This window comes from Amblyomma maculatum, chromosome 2, assembly GCF_055883805.1.
Source record: "Amblyomma maculatum isolate TAMU_Amacu chromosome 2, ASM5588380v1, whole genome shotgun sequence".
NCBI lineage: Eukaryota > Metazoa > Arthropoda > Arachnida > Ixodida > Ixodidae > Amblyomma > Amblyomma maculatum.
The window spans coordinates 153,065,606-153,082,970 of record NC_139345.1 but is presented as its reverse complement, the minus strand read 5'-3'; the positions used below and the strand labels follow the sequence as shown (position 1 = coordinate 153,082,970).

General features: G+C 45.7%; 1 protein-coding gene across 1 annotated transcript; it reads right to left on the bottom strand.

Moving 5' to 3' along the window:
* Positions 1-12,916: 12,916 nt before the first annotated feature.
* On the bottom strand, positions 12,917-15,781 carry LOC146200198 (uncharacterized). The gene has a single exon (XM_084592294.1). It carries the CDS (start codon positions 15,779-15,781, stop codon positions 12,917-12,919), a length of 2,865 nt encoding a protein of 954 aa, XP_084448420.1.
* Positions 15,782-17,365: the final 1,584 nt, after the last annotated feature.

Here is a 17,365-nt window from a genome sequence, read left to right as displayed (position 1 = left end):
CCAATAGGAAACTAGCACATATCAGAATCCATGTTGAAAGAGTTATCGGGCTTATTGAAATAAGTATGTGATCCTGAAAGCCACACTGCCCATTGATTATGTTGCTTGTAGACCTGGAGACAATCTCACACCACTCGACAACGTAGTCCCTATCCGCTGCGCCATTTCTAACCTATGCCCTTCAATGGTGGCATCGCTAAAAGAGACAAACCCGGTTCCGCCTTCGGCTGGGTAATGACAATGGAAGTTTTTTCTCTGAGCAACGTTTCTTCCTTTTTACCAATTGTTTCACCTTACAGGGTGAATTCAAATACTAAGTGTATTGCACCAACTTTTGAAATGGAGGCAATGCTGGTGGAATATTTAGGGGAACCCCAGGGTTGAGTAGATTTGTAACAAAGGAGTAATTGGATTGGTTTGTGGAGTGTAATCTCCCAAAGCTACTTAGGCTATGAGAGACCGAAGTAGAGGACTCCGGAAATATTGACCACCGGGGGTCTTTAACGTGAACTGAGATCGCACAGCACACGGTCGTCTAGCTTTTTGCCACTAGTAAGGGAGTAATTACTCATCGACATCCAGGTAGTGCAGACAATCCACAAAAGCCTACAATTTATTAAACCACTTTATGATAGCATATTTGTACGTCCAAAAAGAGAGGCAAGAGCAGCTAGTGCTAAACACTTCAATTTACCTGTGTGTCGCAAAAGTTATGGGCAACGTCTAATCGAGTTCAGTGGAGGTTTGATTTGGAATGGCATTCCTAATGACATTAAAATGGGAACAAAGTTTTTGCAAACTGAAAACGTTCCTGATGAACATGTGAAGTTATGGTGTGAATTATGTATTTTTTAATATAAGTGTATTGTGTTCTCTTTCGTTGTTTTCTCTTGATGTGTTGCGAATTTCTGACGTTTATGTCATGAATAAAATGGATTCATCTTCCTGTGCTGCAGTAAAATTGCATTGTATTGTATTTTGTATGAACCCGACACTAGCCCTTGGCTATGGGTCCAACATCTTAGTACATATTCTATTGTAAAATTATTTTTTGAAATAGAAAAAAAAAACCGGGACCACCGTCTTTCTGGGGCAGTCACGCTACCGACTGAGCTGACGAGGACGATCAGCAGGTCAGCTTTCTTTTGTAGCCGTGTGGCTGCGCTTGGGTGGATGCCAATTAGTAATTATTCCTTTATTAGATTCAATGCTATCGCAGAAGTGTATGGCATCTGTGTGGTTGCCCCTCAATTTTTTGTCAGTGTTGTGTCGTTTCTGCTTCTATTTTCATGCTCTAAATGTGTACAATCTCATCATTTCAAAGGTGAATTATATCTGTTAAAGCGGCAGTAAAACAAAGTGACAAAATTGACATTACCCCTTATTTTTGATCTTTTTCGGGTGTGCCATACTGTGTGGCCTGCAGTGATTGGGAAAATCATGCAAATATGAATTTGTCTTACTTGTATTTTATGGTCAATAAGCGAGTATGGTTATAATACACCAGACACTAGGTTACTTGTTTTGTATTTATGAACTGTAGTTGTTAAAATTTATGTATTGCATATGACATCTGCTTGTTTTAGAAACCTCAAAATAAATGACATATCAGAAAGGTCATTTTCACGTAAAAGTAATGATAGGTAAAACGAAATGTGTTTACTATAAAATAGCGTAAAATGTTTTTTTCTTAGTCCTTCAAGTTGTGATCTTAAAATGTGATTTGTGATTAGCTCATCTCCACATGCATCATGAGAAGCTTGTCCTGTTCTGCAAGTTTATTTAGTGTTAGATGTGTACGTCCTATACAGAGATGGCATCAAGTCGCTTCCTTGAATAATACATACATCTGTTATCTCGTTACCTGTAATTCTGACGTGGCTAGGGGCCCTGCGGAATTTTATGTTCCATCCGTGAGCTGCTACTATTATATTAACGCGATAGCGTTAGGAGCTCGTGTCGCAGAAAAGCCGGTGTCGTTGGCGTCGGCGGCGTTGGCCGTGAGCGACAAATCCCGGCATGCACTTCATAAATAAAAAGTAACTTCCAAGATGGGCGGGGTGGGAATCGAACCAGGGTCTCCGGAGTGTGAGACGGAGACGCTACCACTCAGCCACGAGTTCTTTCTTTTTCTGACATGGTATTTACCCTGTCAGCACATTATGTTGGCCCAATATTGGCATGGCGTTGCCATTGTACGGCCCAACACAGGACCTGTGCATTGCCAACATAACACCAATGTTGGGCCCATGATTGCGCCGCCTCGGTATTATACAGAAAGGGCTATATACACAGACTATTTACAATTTCTTCAGCCATTGCTGAGATGCACAACAGAAGACACAACTTTTTAAAAGGCAGGCAAAAATAAGCACCGTGTCACAAGCGGAAACCAATCAGGTTGAAAGTCATTTTCATCATAAGTGTCCTTCAGTTGCAGCATCATTCTGCTAAAATGGAGTCTAGGCGGAACAACAGGTTCAGCGTTGCGATCCGACATGCATGTCTTCCACAAGCTATGAAGTCCAATAAGGAAAAACATGTCATATGGTTCGTAATCAGATTGTGTAACAGCAAGATACCGCACACTGTACGAATTTAGAACAAAGTCTTTCTTTAGAGTTCTTTGCAGCACATCCCAAAAAAGAATTGCGTCTTTGCAATTATTGAAACAGTGCTCAATTGTTTCGGGCACATCACACAGACGGCATTTTACAGAAGATACAAAAATATTTTTTTCTATGGAGCCATGTGTTAACAGGTAGAGCTTCGGTGTGTCATTTAAAGAAAAATGTTTTCGTGCAAGGAGAAATCTGAATTTTGCGCACCCTTTTTAACACATCATGACCCTTAAAGCCAAAGTATAAAGAACGATACAGTGGTGGCGGAAAAAGCATTGCTACCAAATCCTTGTATAGTATCTTGCGCGAAACAGAATATAAGTACTCATTCGAGAATCGTACTGTCAAAAAACTCACCGAAGCATAAACTTCCTGCATAAATCCTAGTAACTGCGGGCCATCAGTAAGATCTGAAGAAACCACTAAGTCGGGAAGCAGATTCATGAAATAAACTTGTAGGAATGCTCTAATAATCGGATGTGAACAATCACGAAAAAAGAAGAAACGGGCAACTAACTGCCTTACATACAGATGCACTAAGCCGAGCCCCCCTGCACAAACAGGTCTGAATAGGTTATCACGCCGAATCGGTTCAAAATTGTATGACCAAATAAACGTCGCAAATATTCGGTGAAAACGCTGGATGTAATGCCTAGCGCAGTGGAGGACCTGAAGCACATAATAAAGTTTTGTCGCCAAAAAGATGTTGCAGGCCTGAGCCCGACCGAATATTGAAAGCAGATAGAGGACAAATGTATTAGCATAACGCTGGACTACTGGAACATGCTCTTTCCAGTAATTTGAACTTGACTTAAATGCATGCAGTGGAACGCCTAGATATTTAGGGGGCACACATGACCATTTAATTCCTGCATATAGGGGTGGTGTTGAGCCCCACGAACCAAACCAAAGGCCGGAACTCTTGGAGTGATTCATCTGAGCACCAGAAACAACGCCAGATTCTTCTATGCTGGATATAACTTTTTCTATGCTTGGTTTGTCAGTGGAGAAAAACGCAAGATCATCCGCATATGCAAGCACTTTAACCTAATTTCCAAGGAGAGGGAAGCCATGGATACTACTGTTATGTAAACCACTCTGACAAAGTGGTTCCAAGTAAAGAGCAAAAAGCAGTGGAGACATCGGAGCCTTGCTTCACAGAAGAGTTGATTGGTATGGGGCTTGATAGGTGGCCATTTACAATTAGGCGAGTCGAACAATTTCTATAGCAAAGTTGCACCCCCATCAGTACTACAGAACCAACGTTCGCTCGTTCCAGAAGAGAAAACAGGAAAGAATGACGAACTCGATCAAATGCTTTTGCGAGGTCGACCTGAAGTAACGCAACCTGATCATGAGAGCAGGAGCACGATTCGAGAACTGTGCGCGCAATATGTACATTACTTTGTATGGCTCGGCCCCTCAAGCCGCACGTCTGGTGAGGGCCAGTGAGAACCGACATTGCGAACTGTAGGCGATTTGATAAAATTTTGGCGAAAATCTTGTAGTCCACATTTGCCAGTGTGATTGGTCTATAGCCTTCCACTGAGCATAATTTTTCTTCATCAGTACTCTTTGGAATTAGGACTGTGTGCATTTTGTAAAAGTCTCGGGAAGGGCTTCTAGATCAAAACTTATCGCGAAGACATCTAGCAGGATAGGAGCAAGAACAGTTTTAAAAGCTTTGTAAAATTCAGAGAAAATGCCATCAGGACTAGGCGTTTTTGAAAGAGGTAACTGATCAATTGCCACTTCTTCCTCTTGCTGCGTGAAAGAGCTACTAATTACAGAACAATCATCTTCTGATAAAGGGGTCACCAGCGATGCGAAACGCGAGATGTTAGAATTTCTTACAGGAGGAGTGGCACTAAACAACATCGAGTAATAATCTACGAATGCGGACGTAATCTCATTCGTACTCGTAACCAATGTACCATTACGCATAATTCCCGGAATGAGCTTTGCAGTCGCATGATGACGTTCATCAAGCAAAGCTTGCCGCGTCGGCCGTTCGCAGTGCAAAGCACGCTTGACACGAGATCGAATTAAGGCACCCCTGTATCGTTCCGCATCACGCCTTTGTAACTCACTTTTGACACTAGCAATTTCGTCCGTATATGATCCAGGGGATTCACATTCTAGCTCATACAGGTTACACAAGTTTTTGTTAAGTGTCTCCTCCCGATGTTTCCTGTAGAAAGATTTAATTGAGCCAAGTTCAATTGCTATCGCACGTACTTCCTGCTTGAACATTTCCCAAGCGGCGAACAATGGTAGATTTCTGGAACAACATGATTGGAGCTGTGAGCGCACACGAGTGATAAATTCTTGATCATTTACCAGCGATGAGTTTAACTTCCAAAGATCCCACTGCGGCCTAAACTTTGAATGGTGATTGCCACCGAGCCGGGCTACTACCATGCTATGATCAGAAAACGAAACCGGTATAGTTTCATAAACAAGCCAGCGGGAAACTAATGTACAAGATGCATAGATCCGGTCTAGACGAGAGTGAGAATGCCCCTGAATGGGAGTGAATGATCTAAATGCACGGCCGGACGCCCCTGTATCAACCAGTCCCGCATCTTCTGTAACACGGAACAAAAGTTCCCCACTCCTGTCACTGCGTGCGTCTGGACTAGAACGACCTATGGGGTTGCAAACACAGTTGAAGTCACCCATTAGCACAAGATATCGGTCACAGTCGAGTAAGCTGGCTATGTGTTCAAAAAACCTTATGCGCTGTGTCACAGTAATAAAAGCATAAACATTAATTATCCGCCATGGCTTCCTAAAGAGTAGAAGGTCGCAACATATCAGCCGACCCTCGGCGTCGATATTATAAGTTAGGCCAGTACAAGGCAGCGTCTTTCGCAGAAACAGAAAACAACCTGCCGACAAGCCCACAGCATGCGCAACAATGACATTAAAATCTGCCAAAAAGGGCTGTAGCGGCCTCTCGGTTTCCTCCTCTCTCTATATATTCGTCTCTTGGACTGCCACAATATCTAGACGCCTGCTGTGCAAAAGTCGGCGAAGTTCCCAGGCAGCACAAAGTGGGCTATGAAGTGTGTGCCCCGGTGGGCCCGATGTAGGCAATGCAGGACAGCCCCGGTGGGCTCAATGTGGGTGCTGCAAGAGGGGCCGATGTAGGCCCGAAGGGGGATGTCGACAAAGCCCCAATGGGCCCCACTAGAGGCCCATGCAGGCAGCCCTTGCGGGGCTGCCCACATTTTTCCGGCATTGTTAAAAGGGCACATCCCGCCAACTCCCCGCGATGGTCCTACTTTGGACCAATTTGGGCAGCCGCTTTGGAGGAACCTTGTTTTTTTTTTATTTCAGTTAGCCCCTCAGATAATGACATAGGACCAATGCGGGTTCTATAGCGCTAGCCGCACTTGGGCTTGCCCACATTATTCTCATAGGGGTCCGACGCAGGAACTTGATGGAAAGCACTAGCCCACGTTTTTCCAATCAATATTTATGCACATAATTAAGTAATTATTTTATACATGTCTGCAGTTTATAAACAGCCACAATATTAAATTTTACAATAATTCACAACATTCATCTAGCCGAAATGACTTCATGTACATCTTGTTCAGGCTATGGAGATGTGTGTTCACAACAGTAATATTGTGCTGGGAGTTGCTGGCTGTCCAAAGCAACCACATAAGAGGCAACCGTTAGCAATCAGTTTGTTTTAGTATTTGTAGCGCAATTTGCATGAGCGCGAGACCTAAAGGCATGTAAATTCCTAATCGACTAAACATGGCAACAACTGTAATACAAATCATCTATAATAGTAATTTAGGGCAACATATAATGCAAATAAAGGTTGGAAACAATGATTACGCAATTGCACGCACGCCTTCTAGCCCCATTACGGCTGATGTGGGACCTACAGTGGTTTTGTGTGGGCAGCCCCAATTGGACTGGGTGTTGGTTTTGAACCTGAAGCCCACTTGCTGTTGCACGTGCCTTCAAATTCCCCACAAGGGACCAATTTTGGTATCATGCGGGCCCTCCCGCCTTCTAGCCCCATTACGGCCCATGTAGGATATAAAGCAGTTTTATGTGGGCAGCCCCACTTGGGCTGGACGTTGTTTTTGAACCTAGAGCCCACCTGCTGTTGCACGGGCCTTCAAAGTCCCCACAAAGGACCGATTTTGATACCATGCGGGTACGCCCGCCTTCTAGCCCCATTACACCCTATGTGGGAACTAAAGCGGTTTAACTAAGGCTGCCTCATTTGGGCTTCACGAGGGCTTGCCCAAATCGAGTCCTTATTCATATTTCACCTGCCCTCAAGTAACCTACAAGGGGCCGATTGGAGCAGCATGTGGGTATGTCCGTTTTCTTGCCCCGCTACAGCCGATGTTGGTCCCACAAAGATTTAATGGGGGCGGCCTCATTTCGGATCTATGAGGGCTTTCCCATAAAAAGCCCACATTTAGGTTGGATTGCCCTCAAATATCCGGCAAGGGACCCTTGTGGTCTGGATGCAGGAATGTGCTCTGCATTAGCCCAAGAAACGCCGCTATGGGACCCATGCAGGAGGATCAGGGGCAAGCCCAAATGGGGCTTGCCCACGTTTGCCCTATCGAGGACCGAAGCAGGTTTTATGATGGTTGCCCCAGCCCCACTTGCCTACATCGGACCTACTGGGGCCCCACATTCTGTGCTACCTGGGTGGCAAGGTCACTTTGTGCTTCACATATGTTATGACTGTGATGGAGGGAACAGAATCTCGGTCGGGGCGGACAATTTAACCCTGGTGCGGGGCAGACCATTGCTGTCAAAGGGCCCTCAGATTTTTTTAAGTAGTGCCTTATTTTGCAATGAAAGGTGACATGATGACCAATATTTCACGATTTCGCAATTCATATTGTCAATAAATTTCCGACTTGAATACCCAAATATGGATTAAATACCGGAAGCGTATATAAAAAAAAAACAGACGTTTTGGATGCCGTCCTGATGCGCAAGTATTACTATTATAGGAAAAAGAGCTGGTGATAAAAATACGAATATAACGTTTTTATTCCTTTCTACCTATGAGAATATATATTACTGCCAAGAGAACATACGCGTAAATGTCGCGGCATTCCTTGCTACCAGTCTCACGCAGAATGGCATGTCGACCATGTGTCTTGATGATTTTGTCGACTGTGAAATTTTACAAAATACATATTTTGACAGTAATGCTCCATATAGGAAGCTTGTATGATTCCTTTTGCATCCTGCTAATTTCAGAATGTACGCTTGCTTTACGACACCTGAAACAATTCAGATTTGTCTGACCTATTAGAATTGGCAGAAAGTAGCACTACAGTGTTGGATTCTCTGGACTGTAATCTCATGAGTATTGGATATATAAATACATCAAAGCTAAGATTAAGCCAGGTAAGTACGCTATGAGGACACTTTCGTTTAGACACAGTGTGAAAATATAATTAAAAGAATTACCTATATAAGTCGTTAGTTTTAGTGAAAAATATTCGCATTTGCGTTGGCTTGATAGGCATGAAAAATTAGAAAATTGAAATAAGTGACTAACAATCAACAACGCGCATTTTGGTCACAGTGAAAGTCAGAATTCGACTGCTGTCTTTCGCAAGTGTGAAAGACGATCTGAACCCCTGTTTCAGACTTCATTTTCGGATGTATAAATGTTTTTAGTTTTTCGGCATTTCTGTTCGCAAAATCTGGCATTCTAGTTCCTGTTTTTTCTTTCTTCCGATGCTATTTTGTTGGTTAGTTGATTGAACCTGGGGCATCCTTGACGAGAGGGGATGCCTGGTCGCGGCCTATGTTAGCCAATGTGTGGCATCACTTCTGCCGACGCTTTGGCTCAGCGAAAGGGTGCGGCAGAGCTAACCCCTAAGGCTATATGCAATAGCAAGACAATCCGTGGGACTCGAAAATCGATGTATTAATTGTGTAGGCGCCTACGGAGGCGAGCACGGGTATGTTTGCTCGAAGAACTTCTTATGCACTTCTCAGCCGTGACAAAGTATTTGAACGGTCATATATTTTATTAAATGAGTGACATCCTTTCACGGTGGCACCTCACAAGGCTCTAGTTTCTCTCACGGCTATACTTACACGGTTTCCTCGGGTAATAATTAACAACGTCACAAATTTCACTGATCGCCATTAGGCAACCACCCATGCTGATAAAATAAAGAAGGCCCAACTTGAACACGTATGCGACAGAGGCTGCGAATTTAGACACAACTTTTACTATTTGCAAGTTAATTCATGGAGGCTTTTCATCCTTATTCTTGAACTGCAGTTACACCTACAAGGCGGTTTGTGTAAAATTAAAAATGTGACACTCCAGCAATATGACGTGTTTCTTTTCTAGATCATCCCCTAGCAAAGCGCGAGCGCACACAGTTGTTTTCTTGTGTTCTTATGAGTTCAACTAAGCCAACTACAAGAAGGTCAGTCCCCTTCTACGCATATACCATCGTAATACTTTGGATTAGCTTAAATAAAATTCGTTCTTTACTTCAGAACTATGCAGAAATAGGCTTCTTCAAGCGTCCAATGTAGTAAAACAACAAATCTCGTCCGATAAAAAGGTATACGTACAAAAATAAGAGACGGGCGTAGAGACAGTGAGCCCGGCGTCGAAAAGGATAGAGGAGTCGGAACTAGCGCTGAAATGGCGGAAATGCAGTGGCCGTTTAGCAGCTGCAACTTTCAGCGCGCTTGAGTAAGCATGAAGCACTCTTGTATGACAATGTTCGTCCCCGGTTTTGTTATTATTTGAGCAAACTCTTTTTTTTTCCTGAAAGAGGGCGAAAATCAAAACTGCGCTCCTAGATAACCTACTCGAGTTGAGGTTGTGGAGAACGATTGGGCATAATTAAGCAGGTTAAGCGCAATAGGTTTTGAAGTGCTTATCCAAGGCTAACTGACGAGCAAAGTGTCGACGACATCACTCGTAATTGCATGGCTGACAATGTGCTCAATGCCAAAACACTTTAATTCACTTTTCGCTTGAATGGGCAAGCCAGTGAAGCTACATGGCTTCGCGCCAAAGCGGGTAAAAAGAACGAATGTGCGACCCAGTCTAAGAGAGTGACCATTTATGGATGCAGAAAGAATCATAGCTTCAGTCTCCTTGATATTCCCACAAATGACGCTTTGCTGGTGATAGGTTTAGGGATTCTAAATCTTGCTCGGAGCCGCCTTTTAAACACTGAAATATTAGTGATCCCACCAAGCTACCCTCCTGAATCATCTATAGCGTAATTATTTTGAAAAAAAAAAACAGCAGCACATTACTACACGACTAAGAAATGTACGGACAGCATTGATTCCCGGCATTAGTTTTTTATCTCTCTAATCGATTGTCATTACCATTCTGCTATGGTGTCAGCATTTCACAACGGGAAAGCACATTGGAGCCAAGAATAGATTTCAGAAGTTTTGAGTCTGCTTTCGTAACTCCACACGTTAATTCATTTCCCTTGTCGCCACTAGAACGGAAACACACATGCACACACACACGCACACAGAAAAATAAGAAAATAAAGAAATGTCATCAAGATGTTCTTTTACATGACGCTCTGAGAGAGCATTGCGAAATTCTGGCCCGCCTCTAAAGAGAGACGACAGCTGGGCTTTCACTTCCTACCATCAGTCGCTGTATAGTTGCTCCGGGGTCATTTCTTTATTTTTTTCGCAGTAAGAAAATGTAACAGCTAGTTCGCAAAGCGATGGCCGCAAGATTTTCTCCTTAAATTCTTTTTCAGACGTACTCATCTGTCCTTATCATTCTGGAAAGAGCTTAAAAGTGAAAGCAAAAGAACCAAAAGATGGACTCGATCTCTCTAGAGCGTAAGCTTTTTCTTTTCTTCGCCGCAACTAGCAAGATTGTTGGGCATACGTACCGGTCAACAGTTCTCTCCTTCTGCTTATTTTACAACGGTAGCTAACTTAATTGACATCAAATGTTTCCCTCAAAAACGACGTGACCACATCAGGATTTCACCGCTCAGACTTTTGTGACTTCCATCGATTACTGGTATTGATGCAACTGCTAGAAAAGCGTATCCGTCTCGAAAAACCTGTCGCCATGAAACTAAAGGCTAAACAGCGTAACAAAACGTCAAGTATGCAGAACTACGGCGTCTCTCATAGCCTGAGTCGCTTTGGGATGTTAAACCCCACAAACCAACCAAGTATGCAGAACTTGGAATTGTTAGAAAATACAGAGAATGCATTCAAATGCCGCATTTCGCAGTATTTATTTATTCTTCTTTTAATTGTTATTCCGGCACCGCTCCCTGCACCTACCTAAAAAGGCGGACGTCATAATTCTTTTGAAAAGATAACGTCAACGATGTCACTTGTGAAAGCACGCCTACAATTCATGACATGCATGGCGTACTGATGGGCACGCGGCAATTCCGGCGGATAAAAATTTTAGGCGAAACCTTTCGCACGATACTGATACGTTATGAAAACCCTATGGCATGGGTGTGTGCATAAAAAATAAATAAATGGCGGAGCATGGTGCCTGCCAGATGTCCAGACAGGACACGTCTGCGCTTCTAGGGATAATCCTAAGCTGAACAGCTTAACGGACAATAACATTTTATGGCACTTGGCGAGTCTTCGAAAAAGAAAAAAGGAACGAGCCAGTTTATTATAACCATTTGCTTCCACGTCGCCTTTTGCTTCGTCACGAGTGACATCAAAGTTAAGGCAATGAAATCAAAAAGAAGGGCTTCAAAATAAACCTGCCTCATGCCTTTGTCTATGTTTTTAAGCTCTATAAAATAATGACGGAGGGGGAACAAAGAAGGTTACATCAGTATCCGACGTATGTTGTGCATGCAGATGTGACAGTGGCGTTATTCTTGTGTGTAGTTATTCGAAGCTAGCCTAGGTCGCGTTCACCGTCGACTAGTGAAAAGCACTACAATATGAATAATGCATTACTTGTTACTTTGAACCAGACACCGGACGTCGCACCAAATTCAGAAATGTAGGAGGTTGAAAGTTGATTTCAGACGCAAGAAGGCTTCCAGGGCACACATGCAAGTGTTGGCGCCCCGTTCAGTGCGCATCTTTGATAGCCTCACCGATTCATCGCCACCGGCTTGAGCACATTTACTGCCACCGCAAGTTTTGTAATCCCGCGCACGCGATTTTAAAGTTTGAAATTCTCGTCTTAAAATTCAGGTAAAGACTTTAAACTCGGGCTTTAAGCAACAATCTTTGAAATTGGTTTTTGGGCGTCCTAATAATAGAACAATTTACTATTTTTGGACCACATTTAACCCGGCTTTAGGAAGGCAATTCAATAGCTGCGTCCTCCAGATTCGCTCTGCGAGTATAGAAATTTCTGAATACGAATACATGCCACATGCAATGCAGAGCGTTACAGAGTGGTAGTTAAGCATAAGGAATGATCGGTTACTTAATTATGATCAGAAATCGCTGTAATATCGTAGTGCTAAAGTGTAGTGTGCTTCGAAGCTTACTCTTAGTCGCTGACGCGGCGCAACTCTGTCGTGATGTTATCCTAGCAATATTTATTTCTTCCAAAATTAGAAACACTGCCCTGGTAACTCAAAATGGCTTTCCGATGGAACTGAAGCACTAAAGGTAGTGTTCAAAAATGCTTATTTCAAGTTTTGTACGGAAGCGGAGGCAGTATATTCTCTGATTTCACATAATTGCCATATATAGTGCACAGCGTGAATTATTGCACGTCAAGGCATTTAAATCTTTATGCGGTTGCTATAAGATTAACTTAGTAGACAAACGACACAGAGTAACTCAGACTGTGGGGCCCCCACGATGCCTGTCTGATATGTCTAATCGTTCGTTAATACTTTGTCGTTAGGAAGAAAAGCAAACGATTGAACAAACAACAACTGCATTTACTGGTAATAGAAAAGGGAGCACATTCAAACGCGTCCGTTTCGCACCAAGTTCGTTTAGCGACTCCTCGCCACTGTGTCCCACTCTCGTCTTCTCCATTGTCCCCGCTCTCCCCGTCCTCACCCCGAAGACCCCTCTTTTCTCCCCACTCGAGGCTCCGGCGTTGAGCGGGGCCTTCCAGGAACAGCGAGCGCCTGGCGCGACCCAGGGGGTCGAGCAGCGTCCTCCTCGAAGGGGCCAGGAGGTCATAAATTAGACCGCCCGAGTGTCCGAAAGAGCGTGGGTGGTAGGTCGAGTGTTCCCCGCGCGGACGAACCGTTCTTTTGCGAACAACGTTCACGACACATTCCCGCCCGAAATGGCACAGGCATTTCACAGACACGCACTCACTGCACAAGCTCCACTGGGTGCAGCACTTGTAGTGGACGACGCAGGGTGGTTCCTCCAGGAAGCCTTACGGTGCAGGATCGAATTCGCCCGTCGCGTCCGGGGAAGGTCGTATCGACTATCGCCATCTTCCAGAGCTGTCTGGGCTGTAGAGTCTTCTTGAGCAGCACAATGTCGCCTGCCTGTAGACTCCGGGTTGGGTTCTTTTGGTGCAGCTGCGTGGTTTGCAATTCTTTCAAATACTCGTTCATCCATTGTCGCCAGAATCCGCGCAGGAGTCGTGCTCTGTTCGTGAACATTTGCCGTAGGGTCGCTCCAGTAATGGCATTCAGTTCGACAAGCGGAACATCTGGCAGTGCGGTGAGCCTCCTGCCGATAAGAAACGAGGCCGGGCAAAGAGGATGAGGCTCGTTCGCTTCGGTGTGCACGTGCGTTAGTGGACGCGAATTGAGGATGGCCTCCACTTCCGCTAGCGTCGTAGTTAGCTGTTCAAAAGTGAGACAGCTTCTTCCGAGCACTTTTTTCAAGGTTTGCTTGGTTAAGCCGACAAGTCGTTCGTAAAAGCCACCCCACCACGGTGCGCGTTCCACTATGAATTTCCACTCCACTCGGGTGTTTGAGAAGTAGTTTTTGACTTCATCGCTTCTGATAATGCTCCAAAGGGTAGCCAGGTCCTTGCTGGTCTTTTTGAAAGTGAGTGCATTATCGCTGTATATGGTATGAGGTATACCTCGACGGGCGATAAATCGCCGGAAAGCCAAAAGAAAAGACGGTGTTGACATGTCACTCACCAATTCAAGGTGGAGCGCTCGGGTGACGCCACAAGTGAACAGAGCGATGTAACACTTGCAACCCTTTGACACACCATTCTCTTTGACAAGCAAAGGACCGGCGAAGTCAACCCCGGTAAATTGGAACGGATTGGCCTCGGTTATTCTTTCTCGTGGAAGTGGCGCGCACACCTCGTTAGCTGGTTGCGCGTGGTAGCGCTGACATATGACGCACTCCTTGACTACCTTCTTCACCAGCTGTCTTGCACCAATCACCCAGAATTTCTCTCTGAGTTGAGTCAGAGTATCGCGGATGCCTCCATGCAGCACTTGTCGGTGGCACTGTTTGGCAATGAGCTTGGACAAATCGCTGTGCTTGGGCAGAATGATGGGGTGCTTGCCGTCGTAATTCAGTTGGCTCTGCTGAAGCCTACCGTGCACCCTAAGAATACCGTGGCTGTCGAGCTGCAAGGACTCATTCTTTAGCGGCGAGTGTGATGCGATTCTCCGGCTGTTTCGTACGCACTCCACTTCGTTGGCAAATCTAGCGCCCTGCTCATGCAGAATCCAGTATTCCTCTGCTCTGTTCAATTCTTCTGATGTTAAAGGAGCGGATTCGCCTTTCTGGCGTCTTGCTTTAGCGACAAATCGTAGAACCCAGGCGGTCACTCTATTCAAGCGTGAGAAGGAACTGAAACGTTTTATTTCTGTCAAGGCATCCGTAGTCGGTGCGGCTGCGGCTGCAGCAAGTGCCTTCGCTTCCCTTTTTTGTTCAAGCTCCGCCTCGGTGAATGTCGGCGCGATTCCGCTCTGAGGCCAGTGGCGTTCATCCATGCAAATCCATCGTGGACCTGTCCACCAAAGTCCGTTCTTCGATAACTTCTGTGCAGGTAGACCGCGGGTGGGGAGATCTGCCGGATTTTCTTTTCCGGGGCAATGCCTCCAAGTAAATCCTCCGGTCAGTGTCTGAATTTCGACAACGCGGTTGCGTACGAATTGCTGCCAGCGATCCGCGTTTCCATGGATCCAGTGCAATGCAATAGTTGAATCTGTCCACAAATAGACGTTTTGGGGAGTGTCCTCTAACTGGTCGAGAATGTAGCGGCCCAGCCGTGCAGCCAGCAGGCATGCCATCAGCTCCAGTCTGGCAAGGGTAAGCTTCTTAATTGGGGCAACTCTCGATTTGCTAATTACTACTGTCGCGGTACCATCCTCGCCATCTGTCGTCAGGTAGGCAACTGCCCCGTAAGCCACTGGACTCGCATCCGCAAAAATGTGCAACCTGGCTGTCGCGTCTGTGCCTGCCCTGGCCCTGTAGTATCGCGGCACCTTGACCTCGGGCAGGTAAGAGAGTTCCTCCGTCCAATTTACCCACTTTGCTGTGATTCCTTCAGGCAGGGCATCATCCCATCCTATGTTCAGGCGCCAAAGTTGCTGAAATAGCACCTTCGCTCGCACGATGAAAGGGGATAGCCACCCTAGGGGATCGTAAATCCGCGCGGTGGTCTGCAGGACGGATCGTTTGCTGGGTGGCTCGGTCGTGGCGATTCTGTCGGTGCAAGGGCAGAATGTCAACATGTCCGTACTTGGTTCCCAAGTGAGTCCCAACAACTTAAACACACCTGACAGGTAGCCAAGAGGTTTTGCCCCCTTTGAGTCCCGCTCAAAAATTCGACAAAGCTGCTCGCTGTTAGATGCCCATTTGTGCAACTTCATCGAGGCTGCTCCGAAAATTGCGTTTGATTCGTTGTACAAATTCAGTGCGGCCTGTTCGTTTTCGGCTCCCATCAGTATGTCGTCGACATAAAGGCTGCGTTGCAGTCGGCTTGCAGTGATCGGGAACTGCTCCTCTGCGCTCTTTAGGTGATGTTGGAGAGTGGCAGAGAGCAAGAACGGACTGGCAGTCGTTTCGAATGGGACTCTCTTCATACGCCATGTCAAGATTGGTGGAAGAGGGCCACCTGGCTCAGGCTTCTTTTCGGACCACAAGAAACGCAAAGCGTCTCTGTCGTCTGGTCTCACTGCAATTTGCAAAAAGGCCTGTTCGATGTCCGCTACTAGAGCTACTTTGTGCCTGTGGAAGTTTAGCAGCATGCCCACGAGGTCATTCGTTAAATTTGGTCCACTTTCAAGATTGTCGTTCAGATTTTGCTGATCTATTGTGGGATGAGGCGTCGAAAACCACGCGCAGCTTGTGAGCCTCGCGGATGACAGCCTGATGCGGCATGTGGTATGCAGGGCTTGCGCCACTGTCATTTGTTTCAACCAACTCCGCCATATCAGGTGCGCTGTACTGCCTTATAGCCACGTCATACTCATCTAGTAGCTCTGGGGATCTTTGAAGACGTCTTGTGAGCTGATGTAGGCGCTTTAGGGCAACCTCCCTGTTATCTTCCAAAGCTGTCACAGGTTTCCATGGAAGGGCCACCTCATAACGACCCTCCTTCATCTGCACGGTGTCCTCAAAAAACTCCACGACAGCATTGGTTACAGTTTTTGATTCATTTTCATTTATCCCAATCGATTCCAAGGTCCAGAATTTCGTTAATATGTCCGTTGCGCTTCTTTCTGTGACCGATGTTCGCAGGGCAACCGTTTGCATGCAATAGGGTCCTTCGTCCATGCCCTGAACTGGTCCCTGAAGGGTCCAACCTACAGCTGTCTCAACTGCTCTCAGTCTATTGCCGATCTTGGTGGATCGGCCGGTCGTTAGATCCCAAATGTGGTCGGAGCCTATGAGGAGCCCAATATCTCCAGGCCCTCCGTCGTTGCAGGAATCGACGGGCTCATAACCGAGCGTTCTCAGCCTGTCCATCAATGCCACGGGTGGTTTTGGGATATGCTGATCGCAAATGACGTCTCTCCAGAACCTCCAGTTTGCATGTTTTTCCTTTTTTAGTTTTAATTTCGACCAATACTCTCCTGAACACTCGTTCTTCTTGGTGACCGCCAAAGACACCGACGGTTAGCATTTCTTCACCAAGAAATTTGCATCCCAGTCTTTTTGATGCTTCAGATGTCAGGTACGAGCGTTGGCTTCCGCCGTCGAAAAGTACTCGCAGTTGCGCCCAGGCCTTTAGGCCACCGCAGTTAGCTGACGCCGTTTGAAGCAGGACAGTTTTCGCGGGAGCGGATTCTGTTCTTGCTGCAACTTCAAGGCTAACTTGCGCGTTGGTGACTCCGCTAGTGGCTTCCCTCTGGCGCGCTACCGCATAGGACGGATCACAAATTGCAGTCGCGTGCTTCTTCCCGCACTTCATGCACTTCATGCATTTTTGGTGCACATTACAATTCCTTTATCGATGCCCTTTTCGCGTGCATTTGAAGCATCTCCCTGCCGCTTGCAGAAGCCGTTTCCTTTCCTCCACGCTTTGTTTGGCATCGCATTCCTGTGTCAGATGCTCCTCGGCGTTACAAAAGAAGCAACTTTCCTTGGTTGCGTTTTGATGCAAGGTTGCTGCGGTTGGTAAGGGCTTATGAGATTTCCAAGGTGGCTTCGGCTGATCTTTTCTGATTTCCTTAGAGTTTTTGACCAAATCCATGCTTTTTAAGGCAGCCAAATTTTCTCGACTCTCGACTTCGATTTTGAGGAAAGAAATGAGACGTGAAAAGGCCGTCACCGTACCTTTGACACTGGCGTTTGAGCTTTCCGAAGTGCCGTTGGTCAATTCCTTGTTC